This window comes from Carassius gibelio, chromosome A2 (genome assembly GCF_023724105.1).
Source record: "Carassius gibelio isolate Cgi1373 ecotype wild population from Czech Republic chromosome A2, carGib1.2-hapl.c, whole genome shotgun sequence".
NCBI lineage: Eukaryota > Metazoa > Chordata > Actinopteri > Cypriniformes > Cyprinidae > Carassius > Carassius gibelio.
In genome coordinates, this window is record NC_068372.1 from 15808387 (window position 1) to 15830076 (window position 21690).

Here is a 21690-nt window from a genome sequence, read left to right on the forward strand (position 1 = left end):
TTCTCCCTCCCTCCCTAACTCACTCACACACACAAACTTCTTCCACCCCCATCTGGAATGCCTGCATGTCTCAACTGCACAAGGAAGCCCTCTATGCACATCCCATCAACACAAACAAAAAGAATCACACATCAAACCCTCGACAACAAAGACACATGAAAAGAAAGCATGGACACAGAACAATCTTTCTAAATTTAGGTGACATGGAAGAAAGAAGGAAGCCACCAGCCATCAATATAAGCCATCCTTGAGAACCAGGCCTCTCACATCACATGCAGACATTCCTTCATCCCTCCCACTGTACCTCCTCCACAAACCTACAGCTACTTCTATTAATGCAGCCTGCAACCTTTGCATACAGCAATGTTTTGTTACAATTATCTCTTCAGGTCACACAGTTTAACACTTTGGTATTATTATAATGCTTGGATATATAATTTTTTCCCCCCTGCATCAGGGATTCCCGTCTGACCTGGAATATTTACTTGATGTATCACCTTAAGATTTTAAAGTTAATACAAGTAAATATTTCAATAATTTAACATTTGCATTTGTATGTTAAAGGTTCTCTCAGGTTGGTTAATGATCACATGATAAGCATGCAAACTAAATATTTCATCTTTTTTTATAGTGTTTTATTTATTAAAATGGTACATTTGTATAATTTAATTAATTATTCGCTTTTCATCAACACAATGATCAAAATACCAGAAAAGCACTATTTATATAGAGTATAAAAGTGCCTCCACATCAAAATGGATGATTCAATTATAAACACTATCAAATGTATTATAATTCATTAATGTTTGCTAACAAAAATAAAAGCTTCACATTTTGTCTTTTAAACTTATTTCCGTTGAAGGCGTTTCTGTAACCAATGTTTTTGATTTAAAACAAATGAAAACTGAGGGATAGGTCAAAATCGTTTTCTTAAATTCAGCCTCATTTTAGGGATATATTAATGAAAATAATCCATGCAGCTAAACAGGAAATGGGATACTCTATTGCGAGCCAGTGAAAAAGGCTAGCCTACACTTACATAGAAGTTAAACGTGTACAGTTTTAAAAACCCTGTCTGAGCATTTACCTGTGCATGTTCCCATTGGTAGTGAAAGTCTGACCACATCTCACACACTTGTAAGGCCTCTCTCCACTGTGAACCAGCATGTGGCGGTCCAGAGAGCTGGCCGAGCTCAAAGCCTTCCCACAGATACTGCAGGAGTGGTCAGTGCCCCCACTATCTGTGTTATGCTGGAGGAAGAAAAGAGCAATATACTCATACATTAAGAAATGAGTATAATACATCTTCAGTTTCAGTACAATTCTGATCGGATGATTTTAAGACGAATGGTTTTGGTTTAGTAACAGGTGTACATATAGGGATGCTCTGGTATGTTTTTGTAAGAGAGAGTGTGCACCTGTCTGATATGCATGGTGAGCTGGTGCTGTGTCATGCAGTTTTTGTTACACAAGGGGCAAATGAAGCTTGAGCGTTCGTCTTTGACTTCCTGTAGCAGACACAAAGACAAGACACAGATTACATAGTTTACTATGAAATCATTAAATCATTTTATATACATTTGACTAGATTTCAACAGGCATTTAACAGTACAATCATACCCAAGTTGTCGCCTGTACAGAGCGCTGTACAAATTAATAGCAACTAAACTAATTCATGTGTTTAACTATTGCACCTAATGAGAGTTACAGATCCTGAAAACACAAAAATATGGCTCCTCAACACATGTGGCTCCCCATGACTCCAAAACCCCAGTGAGAGATAAACACAATAGGTAAAACAGATGCAGGATGTGCCCTGCCCGATGAAGATAGTGTGTGTTAGAGCCGCAGGAGCGGTTGTGGGCTCGCGGCACATGGAGTAACAAGTGGCCTCTCCATCTGTTTCTCCAGACGACAGCAGCACTGGCTGAGGAAGAGCATCACTAATTCAGCGGGTAAGAGCTTCTGCAGTCGAGCAGCGGCGCAGTGTCACTCTCAGCGTATAGAAATGCAGTTAGGGCTGTAGGGCGGGATCCCGGAGGGGGCTGGGGGACAGAAACACCTGTTTTCTCCACAGAGAAGTGTTTCAGTCAAATCCCACACTTTAATTGAAGGCATAAGACAAGCATCGGCTCTCACAAAGGGGGGATTGAGAAAGCGCAAAGACCATTTGTTGCCACTCATTTAACTGAGCTTATGTAACTGCCAATCTGACTGACCACCAGAGACAGTATGAGAGAGTCGAGACGGACCACTGGAAGAAAAATAAGTTCAAGCATAAGACTATATATGGCGTGTATAAAAATGAAAGCGTCACCTTATTATAGCCAATCATGTGTTTGTCTACTCTAGAACGTGCATGCGTATTAGCTGGACCAGCCTGAAAAATATTAATTTTGGACCCTTACGAAAGGAAAATATATTTACCAATATATTTCTTAAAATATATTGTGATATATTGTAATATATTATTTTCCCTTTTTATTTTCTAATGTGTTATATATTTGAATACATTTAATAATATATTGATGATACATATATAATATATTGCAAAATATACAAATGATTGCCGCTTTCAATATATTGCAATATATTGGAAAAAATAAATATATATAAGAATATATGCCTAATATATTACATGATATTTTCCAATATACTGCAATATATTTTTGTTTCATAAGGGGGGCATCCCTAAAAAAGCCAGACAAGCAAGATTTGCGATTTGTTTTGCTAATTTGAAAACCTAATATTCGAGTGATTTGGGCTGTGTCTGAAATTGCATACTTCCCTACTATTTATTAGGCAAAAAACAACATATGAAAGGGTAGCGTGTCTGAATTCACAGTATTTATAAAACAGTAGGAAAGAAGTACCTGGATGTCCTATTTCTGCTGAGATTGTGAAGTGCACATCTAATATAAACTTTACTATCCCATGAGGCCACAGGAGAGGATCTGTAAATGTCAGTGAAGTGACAAGACTGCCACTGACAACATGCCAGATGTAGTACGTCCAGTCATACTACACACATACATGCTATATAGAACATACTTTTTTTCGTCATGAAGTAATTATTGATTCAAAAGAAGCACATAATCAGAGAGTATGTGTTTTGGACACAGTCTTGGTCTTTCCCAATTCAAATCGATGAGACGCCAATATGGCTGCCAAGTGACTGACTAGCTTTCAAGGGACTTCACTGACAACTCCACCTCTGCATTCTACTACAGCTGTACGTACTGCAGCTGACATTACTGGAATGAGAATTACAGCAATTACGCCAGCTTTCACTCACGACTGATTTACCAAATACTAGCTGTTGCTATACCTGATTTCTTCTCCCAGTACGATTGACGGAAGGCGATTTGGCGGTATTTCTGGGAGATATTTTAGTGGGCTCAGAATCGACTCCATTGATCTGGCCCACATTCATCACAGTGCTCATCATTGAGTTGATGGAGGACAGCTCCTCTTCTGTTCCAACTCCACCTTCTTCTTCATCTTCTGGTTTGTCCGTTCCATCATAGTCTGCTTCTGTAAATCAAATGAAAGAGAGTTAATAATGACAGAATCTTTACTTATGGAAGAACTGGGTCTCATAGAGCCGCTGTGGCAGCTTACCTTCGAGAGGTTCTGGTGTGTGTGTGGAGGACTGATTGTTCACAACCTCTTCTGACAAATGAGACTGTTCATTCACATCAGCAGCACCAACAGCACTGCTGACATTCTTCTCAGGGGAGGCACTTTCCATTTCTAAGAACAGAGAATATCCGTTACTCAATATGAGATCAGTTTTAGAAGATACACACATTAATTAATTACTTTTCTCATCTGCAAAGAAAGCCATGTGGAAATCATCTTATTGTTGCCTAAATGTTTACAGTTAATCTCAGCAGGAGCTGTAGTTTTTTTGTTGTTTTTTTTACAGGAGCAACTTTATCAAGGGTCAACTTCCTCTTTTACCACATGTGCTTCTTAACTGTTTTTATGCATTCAAATGGACAAATCAAAGTAAAAAAACAAACAAACAATCTACCAATTCTAGATTATGAACATAAAAAAGGACTGTGTTAGAACTGCAAAAGCCCCCAATATTAAAGTTAATTTTCATTTTTAAATGCATGATGAAAATAAGTCTCTTTCAATGGCTGACTAAAAAGACTGTTGAGGTTTGGATGTGATTTGCATGTGCCATTTTTATATGTATGTACTGTGTACACTACCGTTCAAAAGTTTAGGGTCGGTAGGATTTTTCAAATGATTTTCAAAGGAGTCTTGGATTATTTGATTTATTTGATTAAAACTTTTAAAAAATCTATTAATCATAGTGACCCCAAACTTTTGAATGGTAGTGTACATATCGTATTAAAAAAAGTTACATTCTTCCCACAAACATCTCGGTTTGAACTGAGCTCTATGCATTGTGTTGTCTAAAAGTGAAGATAGGAAAGGCACTGGCTGTGGACTGTTTGAGGCAGCTGTGGGAGAGTGATACTACAGCGAGAGAGGCCCATCCCAGTGAAGGGGGTGGTGCAGGGAGAGAAAGATGAACGACACATATGTGAGAGCAAAGGAGGGGAGGCAGAGATGGAGGAAAACACTGAGAGGAGTGAAATGTGAGAAAAGTGCAGAGAGAAGACTGGAAAACAGAGTCAAGAGACTGGGTGCATGTTCTCACAGGAGAAACTTGGAAGTCTTTCTGCTGTGACGAGAGGAACTGTAGGGGGGTTGGGTTGAGCGGCAAAGCAGGAAGTGGCTGTGAGAGCAGTGGAGGGTAGACGCTTGTCTGCTGTACTCTCTCTTGCTCTAACCATGCGGCCCTGCTGCAGTTTGTGTGTGCCGTAGCAGGGTGTGATCACCTCCGCTGGAGGGGGAAGGGTAGGAAATCCCCCTCCCAAACTCTGCTCATATACTAACACTGGTTGGAAAAGTGCTGGAGGGGTCGGATTATCCTCCGTTTCCATGAGGATTCAGCTATGTGGAAAAGAGATGGCCATATTCTGCAGTGGAATGCACCTTTTACATCTTACACTGGAGGTCACCAGGTTGCTAGTTAGCACTGCTATATCAAAATTAAAACGAACAATAATAAGTGTACGAGTCATTTGACAATGACTTCAAATTCTGACCACAAATCAAATAGATCACTGAAATCCCTATGATGTTGCTTCTCATTTGCATAAAGCTCTGAATGCCTCCAAATTGCATCACCAACGGTCGATGACATCTGGTCAACGTGTTGCTGCATATCACTATGAGTGGCAGGCCTGATACCGAAAAAGCCAATGACGTGCATATTTGTGCTAAAAAAAAAACACACATTTAAATGCTTGCTTGCTGAATTTATGCATTCATTTCTTAGAAAAAAAAAACTCATTGCATTGAGTATTTTAAAAAAAGAATAAGAAGCATAAATGGATAATTTAGAGTGTGTACTAGCCTCAATAGTTATCAGCATCACAGATGCTGCATGTAAGTGTTGCAAGCAGAGATAGCAATACAGAATAGACCCAGAGATTATCTCAGATTAATGAGCTGTTATTAGCCAAGCATCTTTGGACTAATTGAGAGGTTTAAAGAGGGTAATTCATTAGCTAATAATGACAGATGGGCCTCACTATAAACATATCATCATATGGTTCATAGGATTAATAATGGAAAGATATTTGGTATATGAGGGACAGAAAATTAAACGAATTGCAGGAGATAAATACAGAATACAAAAAGTATAATTCAAAAGCAATTTGCAATAATGTTCAAAAGATAAGGTTTTTTCAAATGTTTTTGGCATTTGAGCACACTGTTTTTGATCAAAAGTACGGTTAACACATCAATATTGTAAAATATTATTACAACTTAAACTGTTTTCTATTTAAATATATTATAAAATGTATTTTATTCCTGTGATGCAAAGCTAAATTTTCAGCATCATTACTCCAGTCGTCAGTGTCACATGATCCTTCAGAAATCATTCTAATATGCCGATCTGCTTCTCAAAAACATTTCTTATGATTACCAAAGTTTAAAACAGATGTGCCGATTAATATTTTTGTGGAAACTGATGCATTTTTTTAATCAGAATTGTTTTATGAATAGAAATTTGATTTATTTATGAGAAACAGAATTTCTTTGTAACATAACAAATGTTTTTACTGTTACTTTTGATTCATTTAATGGGTCCCTGCTGAATAAAAATATTAGTTTTCTTGGTCAACAACAAAACAACAAACAAAAAACACTTACGAACCCCACACCTTTGGAAAGTAGTGTACAAGTAAACCTAAACATGCTGCTGCCATGTTTTCATGTTGTGAACGGTTGCCAAGGTGTTGCTATGAGGCCACTCAAGCCTTTTGAGTTTCGTTAGCATGTTGCTATGCGGTTGCTAGGGTGATCGGGGTGGTTGCATCCTGGCCCAAGTCAAACAAGCCCATTTCCAGGAGTCATCATATTCTCATTCTTAGATGGTACTTCAGATTAGTGTTTTTTTATTATGTTAAAGCTATGCAAAGTAAACATGAGCAATAATAACAGTAATGTAAATGGTAATAACTAAAAAAAAAACATTATACATGTGAAAAACAAAAAGGATACATAAAATAAAGGAGTGCTGATGCTCTGATAGACACTGTCCAGGCAAGCACATAACCTCTTACATCTACAGGCTTTAAAAGTGTCTTAGTTTATGGGATTGTGGCGATTATATAGACCTTCCCTCCTACTGGGAACAGATAACACTGGATAATGATGAGTCCATCTGCCCCGGACCATCACTCTCTTTAACACACTCACACTTCAAGCTGAAACAACAGGACATCAGGAATCAGAAAAAGAGGCATACAGGCTCATCCATGGAAACTCTGAAGAAAATATTAGCTCTGCTCGAAAAATGAGTGATTGGCCTATATAGACAATGGCTATCTTTAAGCAGCATCGACAGAAAACCCCTGTGTTGGAAGAAAAATAACCAATTTCTCTCACTTCCACCATAATTTTTAAATGAATCATTGCAGTGAATTCTGGGATTGCCACACTAGGTTTTGGAGCACAGTAATAAATGTTCTCAAAATGTTCCCGAGGACTACCCCTATACTGCATGAACGCTCAGAGTAGATTTGTGATTTCATTCAGAGTGTTCTTGATTGTTTTGTTCCTCCTTTGGTTCATAAGTACACAGGGGAATGGAAAGTCCCGCCCCTCGCCCCTCCCTCCCTGTTCCACCGGAGAGAAAGCAGGGAACTTGTGCATTTCCTGTTTGGTGTGGTGGCTGGGAAGTTCTAGGGAATGCTGAGGCATTCTTCTCCTTTGCTTCCTCCTGTTCTTCCCTGATCATCCTCCATCTTACAGACCATCCTCCATCTCACTCACTCAACCACTCCTCTCCACCCAATCCATCCCTCTCTTTCTCTTGGACTCATTTAGGAAAATCAGCATATTAATATGCGATGCACTGATGCTCTATAACAACATGCATGAAACATGATTTTCTTTATTTTTTGAGGCATAAAAGAATATATTTTGAAAAATGTCCTTTTGTCCGCACAATGGAAGTCAGTTGGGCTCAACTTTGATTGGTTCCCAATGTTCTTCAAAATACCTGCTTCTGTGTTCCGCAGAAGAAAGAAAGTGATTCAGGCTTTTAATGACATGAAGGGGAGTAAATGATGACAGAATATATTTGGGTCAACAAATATCCTATTAGAGGCTGAGCCACACCTCCTGACGATCCACACATATGTACTGGTAAAATGGGTGCTTTTCTGTTATTTTTTCTTTACTAATAGACCCCAACCCCTTAACAGTAGTCTTTGGTATTTTGCCAGAATCTGTTTAATTAAACACATAACAGGCTGATGGTGTAGCCTTTGGTTTTTACTTGAAAAACTATCAATTTGACAGTATTTTAAAAATACATATCATGCAATGTTAAATCACTTTTCTACCATATATGGTAGGATAAATTCGAGTTAACCAATTAACTGGACTTTCCTGCAAGAAATTGGAAACATTTTTAATGGCATATGGATTAAGATATCTAATATAGGCCTGACATCTGAACCCAACACCTAGGCTGCAACCACACACACACACACACGTACAGAAGAGTCAGTAGTGTCAGGTGACTTTCGCATATTTACCCATTTTAAGGTATGGGCTAAACGCGTCACTGGGTCATGGAGCCACAGGGTCACAGGCGCAGGATGAGGGACAGCGACCTCTGCTCATACTGAAAGAAAGCAAAACACACAATTACCACACAAAGCATGTGTCACACCACAAGAAAGCCATATAAACAAAGTGAGTGTTGTGTTTAAAAAAAAGCACACATTAACACAAGCGTTAAAGGGAGCCAAGACACTGAGTAAGCATGAAAATGAATATGAGGTGTTTCCCCTTCAGGGTTAAAGTGAGAAATCCTTCAAGCTAGGAGCGGATGGTGGATTCAGAGAGAAAGAGAGACATCATTTCAGATGTGTTTGGTGTAAAGGTAACAGGAGAGATCCAGCCTCAGGCCTCTTGTTGGGCTGGTAAACTGAAACGGGTCGCCATCACATAACACAAAGTCCCACACACTGCCAAGTTTCCTTTCTGGTTGGAGCAGGAGCCAGTGCTACAGGCATCTGTAGCATTACTACTGCTTTAACAATAGCATACCACAGAGCTGGCATTTAAAGACCCAGGAACAAAAGGAGACAGAAGAGCGTGAGGATGAGGGGATGGAGACAGGATGGAGTGACGGATGACGTTATGGAGATGGATGGAGCTTAGGATGCACAAAACAGGCTTATACCAAATTATCCAGTCAGGAAAAACATGTGTGTGTCTGACAGTCTTTCATGTGATGTGGGATAGAGTGCACATTTTCACAGTGGTGGACATTTTTCTATAACAAAGAAGCTAATGTGATCTTGAATGCTGGAGCTCAAGCTGCTGTACAAATTTGAGACCTGCGTTTTTTTCCTTTCGCTCCGATGTCTCCTCATAATAAAGTTTTTGTTTTGTGACCATGTAAAGATTTTTGGATTTTTGTTAAAAATAATGCGACAAACATTATGATAACTAAAATAATTTAATTTAAACATACGGTAGACGAAAATATGATGAGAAAACAATTCACTGCAAGATATTAATAATGTAACAATGTTTTGACAAGAAGAAAAATATTTAAAGTATGGACTTTTTTTCTCAAAATGAATGTTATAAAAGATTTCAAATAAATGTTGTTGGTTTGAACTTTTCTTTTTCTTTTCATCAATGAATTTTGGGGAATAAAAAATAAAAATAAGTCAATAATAATTACTGTTTCCACACAAACATTAAGCAGCACAACTTCAACATTGATAACAATAAGAAATGTTTCTCAGGCACCAAATCAGCATATTAATATGATTTCTAAAGGATCACGTGACACTGAAGACTGGAGTAATGATGCTGAAAATTCAGCTTTGATATCACAGTAATAAATTACATTTGACAATATGTTTAATTATTCATTGAATAATCAAATTGTATATATTTCACACTTTTATTGATTCACTTTGTTTTTTGTGTGTGTGTGTGTGTGTGTGTGTGTGTGTGTAAAAAGTCGCTTTGGATAAAAGCGTCTGCAGAAGGACTCAAATGTAAATATAAAAGCAGACTTGTTGAGCAAGAGACTTCTTTAAAAAACACATGAAAACCTTACTGAATACAAATTTTAAACGGAAGTGTATATGCTATTTTAGTCCATAAAAACAACCCAAGTTAATGGTTTTAGTTCCCAGGGAAAAGTTATGAAATGTATACAGAGTAATAAATATGACTGTAAGCAAGACAGGAAATAGAAAGACTTCTGCGCACTTTGCGAGTGTAATGCTCTTCAGAAGGCAGAAAAAAAAGAAAAGAAAGAGTGTGTGTCTGAGGCAAGAGTGTGTCAAAGCTCTTGCATCCCAGTGTGACAGGCACAGGCAAGTGTTGGATTGTGGGCAGGTGTTTGCTCGGGCTATCGCGTTCTGCTGGCTCTACACTCCACACTGTTCCTGTATCAGTTTCAGCGTGTGTGTGTGTGTGTATGTGCTGAGTGGGGGAGGTGTCAGGATAGAAGGGTCTCGCTGGGAATGGGGGCTACAACACTCCAAGAACCGGGAGGAGGATTCCTGACGAGAGGAGACACCCAGAGAAGGTTTCCAGTTAAACTGGTTCTACTGCTCAGCTCTCTCCTCCCGTCTCTCTCTCTCTTTGGGTGCTTCTCCTCCTCCTCCTCCCTCCTTACAAACTCCATCTCATTTTCATCACAAACTCCTTTTGCTGCAATCTTGCACATATTATTTTTTTAAAGGTCCTGTTTTGATTTGAGTGTGTCCTTTAGTGCTCTGCAATCTTATCCGCGCGCAAAATAAAATAAAATAAATAAAAATAAATTATGGAACCGAACAGGGTTCAATATGATAAATATTAAATGACTGGGTCTATAAAAGGCACTATAAATTGTTACACGCACTATTAAAACACCTACTGCAATTCTTCTTCATATCAAATAAGACAAACTAAAATAGACAGTATCTGTGGTATCTGGTGTGTAGCTGGTCCAAACTGGAGAGCCAGCTGTTGAGCACCTGATTGAGACCAGCTTGGACCAGCTAGACACCAGCGATCATGTTCCAAAACACAGCTATCACTGGTTTCAGCTGGATTTTCCAGCAGGTGAGGGAATAGTGAGAGACCGCGACAAATCAAGAAATGTGCTTGATTGGAATGAACACAAGGGGTTAATGGGGGGGGAGCGTATGAGGCCCTTGGCAAAGCAGCACTCAGCTGTCACTCCAAACAGGTGGCCCTCATATGACTTTTGGCTTTCTATTGCATACAGCAACCATTTTGTTTCAAGCAAATCAAGCCAGAAGCTCCAGCAAAGCCCAAGACATCACACAAGGAGGAAGAACTGCTGTGAGAGGAGTCAAGAAGATCCAAAGATGTGCTTTATGTGTGTTTGGCTGAGGGATGCTCACAGAGTGTGATGAACAAGCTACTGGCGTGCATACTCCTAGAAAAAAGGCTTAAAACATTTGATAACGGGGATGTACTGGCCAATTCTGGGCGATACTAATAATTTGTCATTTTACAGCTAATATTTAAATACTAATACTAAAAACAAGACATTTTAAAAAGCTGCAAGTAGTGTTATTTTAGTATGAATGGTATACGATTCTAGATTTTGTTCATATTTTAAATTAGACTTTATTTTTACATTCTCATTTTTTATTTTTTATACATTTAAATTTTTTATTTTTTTTTTAAGTATGACTATATAGTTTTTAGTTTCAGTTTAGTTATCTTTTAGTACTTCAACTTAAAATACATAAAAACGAGAAATGTTGCCTTTTTTTAAATAAATAAATATTAATAAAACATTATATATATATCACAAAGTTATAATGTACAATATGAAAAGTAGATATTCATTTTGAGATCTGCTATAGATTTCATTTATTCATGTTAGTAAATTACAACTGTTTTTAAACATTAATTTTATGTGAGCATCAGATGGTGGCAAAGAAAGTGTTAAAATGTAAAAATAGGAAAAATAAGCATGAATAATTAAATCACCAATACTGATACGCAAACCTAGTAGTGATGTGAAAAAAAGTAGTAATGAAAAAAAAAAAAGTAGTGATGCAATGAAATTTCAGCAACTAAAATATTTGGCTTTAGTAAAAAAATGATGCTAACAATACACAACATTTCTTTGGCTGAATTATCAAGAGGCGGTTTGTGATGAATACTTCAGCAGATACAGATTCTCTTTTAGTCTGTGCTACTGGAACACACTGTAGCAGTGCATGCACTGTGAGGAGTCCCTAACCTCCTCTGTCCCATACAGCTGTTGTGCAGTGATCCGACTTGTGCTGCAGTAAAGCAGGCCGAGCTCGCTGAACTGCCACCCATTTCCAGCACCGTGCATTCCAGGCTATTTAAAACCAACCCCAGTGCAGATTTACCCAAGCATACACTTCTGGTCATTATTTCACAACCCCCTCCTGATCTCTCTCCATCTCACCGTCTCTCTCCAAAAGCCATCTTTAAGGGCCACTCTTCTGCAGCGGAAAGAACCGTTTGGTGAAAGATTTTAGGTTTGAGGCCTCACAGACAGCCACTGTCTCGGGCCAGACAATACAGTGTATTCCCAGTGAGCTGAAGTAGGTCAGAAAGTGTATTTGGCAGTGTTACGCATGTTTACGCTCGCTGTCTCCGCTGCAGAACTTGCAGCTTCCCGCCAGCTCCCTCTGCTTCTACTGTTATATCCACCCCGACCGGCCCTCTGTCCTTCTCCACCCACCTCAAACTGAGTCCTTATCATCAGACACAGACTTTGTCTATTCAGCACGCCCACTCTTGTGCATCTGAACTCGGGCATGCATGCATGCACGCAGACTACTTCTGCATAAAATAAGTCACCGATAGGGCTTAATTATAAACTACACATGGGTTGTTCATCTCTTTGAGAAGGAAGCATAAAGCTAGCTTCTTACGGCCAAACCTAATCACAAAACAGGGCCGCATCACTGACCGCCAGTCACCATAGAAACCGCCATTCACAGAGTCCCACCCTGAAGCCACACCCCTCCTCGAGGGCCCAGTCGTTTAACACGGCCAATCTGGTTGGAGCAGTCAGGTGACACGGCAAAGCTTATTTGAGCGAGTAACTGCTGGAAACAGCCGGAGGTTGTCTGTCAACCACATGGCGCATGTCAAAAGCTAGAGAGGAGAAAAGCAAACCGCCTTTGCGAAAATAATCCACAGTGCTCATTCATACACAACAGCTTTCGCTAAAATAAGTGAGACTTTGTGTTGGAGCGGCTTTGGTGCCAGTGGACAGACTGTTACTGCGAGGCTGTAATGTACAGGAGACCTTTGCAGTGCAAAGATGGTTTCCATCCAACATTAGCCGTTAAGATCAACCAATGTTATATAAATGCACAGTTTTACAGCGTTATCATGTTTAAACAAATAGAAATTGTGTGCAGAGAATCTGATAAGAAGGGCTTGGAAGCCCCTAAATGTTAGTAAAAACTTCACAAAGTTATATGTGCATGCTAATCCCTCTCTCACTGTGGTCCCCCTCATAAGCTTCTGTACTTTGCCTTGGTGAGCACACTGATCTGGGACCAGAAACCAACTATCAGTGCAATTTTTATTTCGAGACACACAGAAACAAATAAATAAATTGGCAGCATGGTTCCTCAGTCATTTTAGCCTTTTACAAACTGATTCACCATACACTGCAAAAAATAAATAAATCAAATTCTTAAATCTAAAATATAAAAGATTTACTTTAGAAGCAAATTACATATATATTAAAGGTCCTGTTTTCTGGGAAATGTATCAAAATTAAGAGAGAAAATATACTGTATGGTAATGGGTTAAGAAAAACTATTTTTTGTAAGATTATTTTTCTCATCCCACGGACAGATTTTTTTTTCTCTCACTTAACTTTTTATATCTTAAATCATTTAGCTACTTTCGATTTATGTATAGGCATTTGTACTGAAAAACAAGACAAAAAAACTGGGGAGCAAAATTAGTTTTGAAGATATATTTGTTCAATTCATAATCACGAGGAGGATACAAAATTATATTTGTGTTTAAGGCCAACCCTTTTTAGGGTTTGTTTCTAAACTCCTAATTGTACGTTACATGCTGGCTGTGTAAATGCAGATAACACAGAGCTCTGCGCAGCTGGAAATGGTTGGCCAAAGGTAAAGCATCTATTTACTTTATTTGGTTTTTAGTCTGTCCTATATAATGATTATCTCAATCATAGCTGTTTGACTGCGGTGTGTGGCATACTCTCATTGTTAGTATCCCAAATGAAAGAAAATGATGCTTAAACCAAGCGGCACGGTTGCTCACAAAACGGCATGTTTTAAGAGCTGCATTTACACAGAAAACATGTAAACAGAATAAAATAGTAAAGACACAAATGCTGTGATTGGCTGGGGATGGGGGAGGCTCTCTGATTGGACTGAATTAGCTTTTTAGTTTACCAGGTAAATATTTTTACATATTCTAAACAAAAAGAGCACATACGTAAACCCCATCATCTAAAACGAACAATTAAACAATCAGAGAACATTTACCTGAAATACTGAGAATGGAGCGATGGAGGGCACTGTGGAGCAAACTGTCCAAATTAGAGATAAAGGACATTACTATGTCCTAATTTCATCAATCATGCGTGTTGAAATGATGGTTTTAATATACAGCTCACCGTAATACTGACAATAAGTACAATTTACTATAGGTGGTAATATTGGTGGATTCTCATTCTAGAGAGCATCTGATAAACATGGATAAACATCAGTGGAAGTGCAGGTGGAGGCTTCATTTTGGTCCATTTTCCAAGAAAGACTGCACATTTTTCTTATGCATATTTTAAAAGTCTTGCATATTTTGCTAATTGCATGCTGCAAATCACTTCAAAGCTAACAGACATGGAATATAAGCCACAAAACTGAATTTTTATGTCTGACTAATTAAATACCTACTCATTAGTGTTGATTTTGCCTCTTAAAGCTCTTTGTCTGATTCTAGTATGCTAAAAGAACACGTTCCATACTCTGCGATAAGCAGGTTAATATTTACTCGAACCCTGAGATGAACTGGGCTTCAAAAGAACCAGGAGTGACCTTTGCCTCGTTTCCATGTTTTGTTTTCTCTGTCCTGATCTGTCAGGAATCCTCTCCTCCCCGACAAGTTTTTGCAAGCGGTGATTAGTTCATATAAATAGTAATAAATATCTCAAAATACAACTTACAATGCAATTACTTTAGGGTTCAACTGATAAAGCCAAGCCAGACAATCCTTTAGAAATGGATCAGTTTTATGAAATGGTTTTACTAAACCTTTTTTCTTGCTGGGGCACACATACTTAGAAACGGTTGTGTACGTACGTACTATTTGCTTGCAAATGTTACGTAAGCTGCTAATTGTGAGGGTGGGAAATCTGCTTTTAACATCATTTTGTTTCAAAAACTGAACACTTAACATTTGCAGTAGCAAGCGTGTATTATCAGACATTGGCGAGAGCCAGGACGGTGGACGGACACATTCACTGCAAACACACTGCGTGCCTTATTTTCTAAGAGCTAGAAGAGACGGGAGCGGCCGGGTTTCTCCTCCTGAAAGGGCGCCATTTTTGTTTCATTGTCTACGCTGCTTCAGGGCGTTTTGGGAGAGGCTGCAAGAGGACTGCCTGAATCACCTTAATCTCGTCGAACGGAAACAGTCAACTAATAGCATCGTTCAGCTAGCATGACTTCACAACATGTGGTTTTTTTTACAGTCCTGTTGAAAAACAACTTCTATAGGTACGAACAGATCATGAAAGCCCCACTGAACATGACATCAGATGATACGGGATGATCTTGTGATAATGTGCCATGAAGTGCTCACTAATGAGATGGATGTGCTGGTGAATGAGTGTGCTTTGAGTTATATCCCCACTGACTCCTCATGCCACGTCATAACCAAGTCAAATTTCTCTTTGATTTTTCTGTCCGTGATACAGATGAATTAGCCACAGGCATATTTTCATATCTTTCAATTGTTTGTTCAGTGCTTGAACACGAAACTGGGAAGCCTGCAGCCTACAAAGAATTCTAGTACAAGACGAACAGGTTCCGCAATGTGACTCAACCTCCCGTCTTCCCATTTCGATCTCACTCCTTCACTACTAAATTTTAACAAGAGCGTTTCTTCAGCATCTCCGCCTCCCTGCGCAGTGCTCTCTCTCTAGAAGCTATCAAAACTTCACGGACTGTGGGCAACTGCCAGCGCACAAAACTGTTTAGTCAGCAACAGAGGCAGGGTGGGAGAGAAGGGACGGGGGAAGAAGCAGGGGGAGGCGAAGGAGGCCTGCAAAGCCATATGTGATCAGTCTTTTCCTCTCGCAGACAAACGTAAAAAAGTGAAAGCAAAGCACACGATCCTTCAAAACGGAGTGCAAGCAAGTTAAACTAATTATGATTGTGGTAAAACATCTCAGTTTGACTATTGTGACCGGTTTGATTTACTATCACATGACTTAATACTCAAACAAACAGGGTTAGGATATGCTACCTTTTGATTTATCTTTTTCCAACTTCCTCTATCCACACAGGCTTCTCCGTTTCCTGTCATCCATGTCTCACTGACACCAAAGCATTTTCACAAAGGACTCCGGTTTTCTTTACTGCACTTCATAATTCAAGAAGTAGTAAAAAGACGCCCAAACTTTTCAAGAGAAAATCGAATGTTTCTTTATGTTTGACAGCCATGCTGCAGGTCAAATTCATTTGTATTTTCTAGATTTCAATACAAAAATACATATGAAAAATTTTAAAACACCTGTTTTCCAAGCCTGTATGACTTTCTTTAGTTCTATTTTTATCTACACAATGAAAGTGAACAGGGTCCAAAACAATAATTGGATCCTACTGACTGAAACAAAACAACACCGAGATATTTATAAAAAAAAAAATAAAATAAAAAAAAAATTATATATATATATATATATATATATATATATATATATATATATATATATATATATATTTTTTTTTTTTTTTTTTTTTTTTTTTTAAATAATATAGGTTTGGAACAACCTGAGGATGAGTAAATCATCTCCGAACTTTTTTGGGTGAACTATTTCTTTAAAAGAGGCCAATACTTTTCTGATTTGGTCATAAATGAAACCATTTTAAAGACCGTCTCTTAAATACGAATGAAACATGCGAATAGATGGCATCCATCTGCAAACTAACTTTCTTAAGCCCTGCAGGTCCAGCGTCTCACCCAACACCCCAGGACCGAACCAGGCTTCCCATTCCCTACGAGGGAGAGGGAACATAATCTTATCTAAAATAGACAGGTTAAAAATAGCTCCAGAGCGAAACAGGACGCCCATCTCTACCCCTGGATGAGTGAACAGAACACCCATCAGTTTCTCCATCCAGTCTGGGACTTCAACAGACCGGTCCCTCTGTCTTTACACGGTGTAAACAATCACAGCTGGGCATGTTTGTCAAAGGATGTTTACTAGGGTACCCCCGAGAGTTGATTTTAATGAATATATATTAATCAAGGCTAATCAAGATGTACCGACAGTCAATTAAAACATTTCCAAGGCCGCGTCCCAATATTCAAAGAGCCCGAAACAAAAGCAAAAAACTAATTCATCCACTCAATAGGGCTGTTGAGACTTTTTATATACTTCAGAGTGATTGAATAGAAAGTGTAGTAAAAGCTGATGGCCCTTTTCTATCACTATTAGCACGGCAGCTCTGATGCTCACAATGGGTTTTCTCTATTCAACTCTGGCGACTCCCTGCTGAGGGCAGAAGAGATTACAGCCCAGACAGACCACTGGTTGCTTGTTCACTAGGACATGCCTTTGAATTTTCAATGGACTTCTTGCTTTACACGTCTGAACAAACACATCTCCACCCTACATCAGCCTGCATTGTGAGGGGAGCAGCTATTAGAAAAATTAGAAAAGGAGTATTTGTTTTTTAACCTTGCCTCTCTGCTTGGGGAAAACTGTAGATGATGATTAAAAACAAAATCTTGAAATATTATATTGATATTGGTAAAGGCAAAACATGCACAAGTTTTTGCTTATATAAAGCAACACAGAAACAAAAAAAGTAAAACATTTGCTAAAGGTGATGAAGCAACATTCACACATTTGTAAATGTATTCTGAACCAAGGTTTACTTTGAGATTGCACAAAGAATAGCGACTTACGTCTGATCAGCAAAGTTTCTCAAAACTATATTATGGTGATGGGCAAAATCAATTTCAAAAATGAAACCTCTAAATCAGAAGTTTTCCACATTTCCACTAATATAAATATAAAAATCTAATATAAAAACATACATTACATCGTACACTGCTTATTAGATAATTTGCTAGGAATGCATATTTTATATAGACTGTAGTGTATTCGGACGCCCTGGTGTACCTTCCGGCACATTATACTACACCTTAGCTTACATACAGTAGATCACTATAAAACCACAGTGTAATATCTCAGCATTATCCTTAGATTACCAACTAAAGAAAAAAAAAGTACTTTATATACCTTTATTTAATGTTCAAAGTACCTAAAGGATGCACATTACTACTCTAAGATAGTAATTTACAACTTTAAAGGGAAGATTAGGTACAAAGTTGTCCCTTTAAGGATACTGGCCCTTTGCATTTTTTTTGTGCATGCATGGAATATAAGTTACTGTACAAAACAACCATGATGTAGTAAAAAGTCAGCAGATTGCAAGGACGGAGCGAGTGAATGATGCTGCCACTGCAGGCCTCCTGGAGCCCAGTGTTGAATTTGGTAACGGAATGTGAACTCCTCATCCGGATCTCTGCACATTCTGATTCTCCAAAGAGACGCGAGAACGAACAGAGGATGATGGGAGGAGGGCGAGTCCCCATCGAAACTATGATGCATCCGAGTCATTAGTCGTCCCAAATTAAGATGGTTTCAACTGTATCGTCGATGTGGCTGCTCAGTTTAAATATAAAAGCCGATTTTTCTTGTATGACTATTCGGTTCATCTCATGCAGCAAACCCAACCCAACGATGTCACGACGACAGCGAACTTCCTCCTTTAAAACGTCTGACATTCCCAAACATTAAGTTTGCAAAGTGCAACTAAAGAAAGAATGGTGATTTGGTGAGCAATATTAACTTGTCGATAGTGAAGAAAAGTCGAAAGCACAAATAAAACGTAAATGCAACATGTCCCGACAAGGTCAAAATATAAAGGGAAGCGTGTCCAACCCCCACGCGTTAGCCTCGATCAAAGTTCAGATGTGGATGCTTCGGTTGACTATAAAATACTAACTTTTGATGACAATATAGGAGCTAAACTTAATTTGTTCAAATGGAAGATAACGCCATATCAGTGGCATTGTATGTACGGTTAATTAAAGAGGTAAAGTTAACTCAGGTATGAATACATGTGCGCTGGTTAGACGCGATGAATTCCTGTAGTCAGGCGTTCAACCTTTGGATGCGAGAATGAAACGAGGAAGCACAAACCCCGGGCGAGGAAAAAAAACATCGGACATCATCTCAACATCGTCGGCCTTGCAAGTTTAAAAACTTCCAACAAAGTATCCATCCACCAAAGTTTGCGATCGGCAGGATGGTGAACGTAAACAACAACAACAACGTGTAGAAAAGTGCTGTACTTACGCTCGACTTTGTCGGGGCTGGGCTGATTGCGCTGAGACATGGTGATGGTGAAAAGAGATGATGGACTTCGAGAAAAAAAAAAACTGCAAACTTGTTCCGGAGAGCGATCAAAATGGCGTATTTGAGGATGTGCAAAGTTCGCCAACTGGATACTTTACATCGCCCACTGTGTTAGCTCCCTAAAGGAGTGATGGCCATCGACACTACCGACGAGTGAGGGTCAGAAAAGTCACTTTTTCCTCAAAGCGTGTTCCTGAGCGCTGCTCAGTGAACGTGATAAGTAGACGCATCACGTGTTGCTCTAGTCTCCAAGGGGACGTGTGTTACTGAGGCTGCCGCTGGAGTTCAGCTGTGAGCATCTCCACGGGAGGGGTGCAAAACTTCTCCCCTTCAGCCTCATCCGACTGATTATTCACGATAGATAGATAGATAGATAGATAGATAGATAGATAGATAGATAGATAGATAGATAGATAGATAGATAGATAGATAGATAGATAGATAGATAGATGTAGCAACAAGTGTCTAACAACAGTGTATTTTAAAGCTTTTTGTAGACGTACGAATTTTGTGATAAATAATGCATATTTATACATACATACATGCATATATATATATATATATATATATATATATATATATATATATATATATATATATATATATAAGATACAAAGTATATATATAAACTGAAACTGAAAATGTAAACTTGATGGTGACGTTAGCTCATTGTGTGATACTGATGAGGCACACGTCACTTTGGCGCCTTCCTGCTATCACAAGACAAAACACCTGTTGGTCGTCAAACTATAATGGAGCACTCGTCGTCTCAAAAAAATAAAAATAAATATTGCGGTAGGGCATTTAATAGTCTCAGAGACAAACGAGGAGTTAAATTTTAAGGAAAGAAGAAATAATTTGACGTAACGCTCACCTTTATATGAATTTCGACAGCAGAGTAAATCGCTGCTCTGTGAAATCTAACTCAGCATACAAAGATCATAAGTATAAAGTCCTTTTGAAGCTTTTTCTATGACATATAACGTTAGTTCATATTTTGATTAATGATGTTTGAGTTTTCAGTGTACAAATACTACGTGTAAGTTAAGCAACACAACGTGACAACCTTGAAGATGTATTTGGTTATAATTATATAAATCCACGTCTTAACTGAGCTAAGAGTAGGCGTTTTTTTTTGTATTCCCACATTCATGTTGTATATTTTGTAACATTTTAGTGAAACAGACTTGCTTTATTGGGTATTAAAGAAACAATAAATATATAAACAAATAAATAATTTATTAGAGATTATGCTTCCATTCTTAGTTGAGAAGTTTACTAACTTTTCAAAACATTTACCTTCAGGCATTATAACTTCGTGAAATTTGTCTCACATATAGGCTAGTGCATTTGACTGATGTAGAGATGTGTCTCAAAAACAGTAAGTTTAGTAGTTTAAATAGATTTGACTGGGATACAGGTGTGACTCCAGCAGCACTGGGTCTGTTCTGCCACTAGAGAGCAGTCTCCGCATCTCTTTATGTAATCACAGGAGAGTGACCTTGTGTTGGTGTACTAAGCAGTGTTTCTGACCCACAGTGACCTGGATAATTGCCTCTGGCCTACATAGTGTTCTCCATCCTGCACAAAACTCCATGTTCCTTTGTATTAACATGATAACAGTTTTTTTCTTTCTTTTCTTTGTTTAAGATTTTATTTTCTATCTTGTTTCTTTTAGAGAAGGTTTTTGCTTAATGAAATGTAAGCTTTTGGTTTAAATATAATGGAATTTACGATCTTTAAATTAAAAACCTAAAAAAGAGACAAGGTTGAACACAATGTTGAATTCAAAATAATGCTGATAGTTCAAGTTGATACGGCTATCATGTACAGCTCATATCTGTGTTGTAATGAGTGTGAGCGTGTGTTTATGCACGTATGGATGGTGCTATTATTTGAAATACCTGTGTATGAGCATGTGTGGGGGAAACACATGCTTCCAGAAACTTTACACACAATCAGCATTACCATTTTGACAATAGTGCCATCTGATGGCAAATTATATGTACTGCTTCTCAATGGCCTCATAGCAAAAAAAAATATTAATCGATTATTCTATTTTATAGTTTATTCTATCCATCTATCTATCTATCTATCTATCTATCTATCTATCTATCTATCTATCTATCTATCTATCTATCTATCTATCCATCCATCTGTGTGTGACAAAAAAATACAGTGTTTTGACTGGCCAACATTATTTTATTTAAACAAATTTAGAGTTTGATGGCTACAACACACTCCAAAAAGGTTGGGATAGACTTTCCTTTTAATTACAATGTTTAATTGTTTGGGAATTGAGGATCCAAATTGTTTAGGTTTTGCAAGCAATATTTTTGTCCAGTCTTGCTTGATACAAGACTTCAGCTGCTCAACAGTCCGTAGTAAAAAATCTCATTGAAATCATT

General features: G+C 38.2%; 1 protein-coding gene across 1 annotated transcript in view; it reads right to left on the bottom strand.

The window, feature by feature from the left end:
• Positions 1-19632, bottom strand: part of rreb1b (ras responsive element binding protein 1b) — a 28979-nt gene extending 9347 nt beyond the window's left edge. The window contains exons 1-6 of the mRNA XM_052615731.1: positions 19223-19632; positions 8139-8227; positions 3622-3753; positions 3329-3534; positions 1419-1508; positions 1088-1251 (exon numbers count right to left, since the gene is read on the bottom strand). Of these exons, the coding sequence (XP_052471691.1) occupies positions 1088-1251; positions 1419-1508; positions 3329-3534; positions 3622-3753; positions 8139-8142 (596 nt within the window). The 5' untranslated portion in view covers positions 8143-8227; positions 19223-19632. The remainder of the gene's footprint in view (positions 1-1087; positions 1252-1418; positions 1509-3328; positions 3535-3621; positions 3754-8138; positions 8228-19222) is intronic.
• Between the last annotated feature and the right edge of the window lie 2058 nt (positions 19633-21690).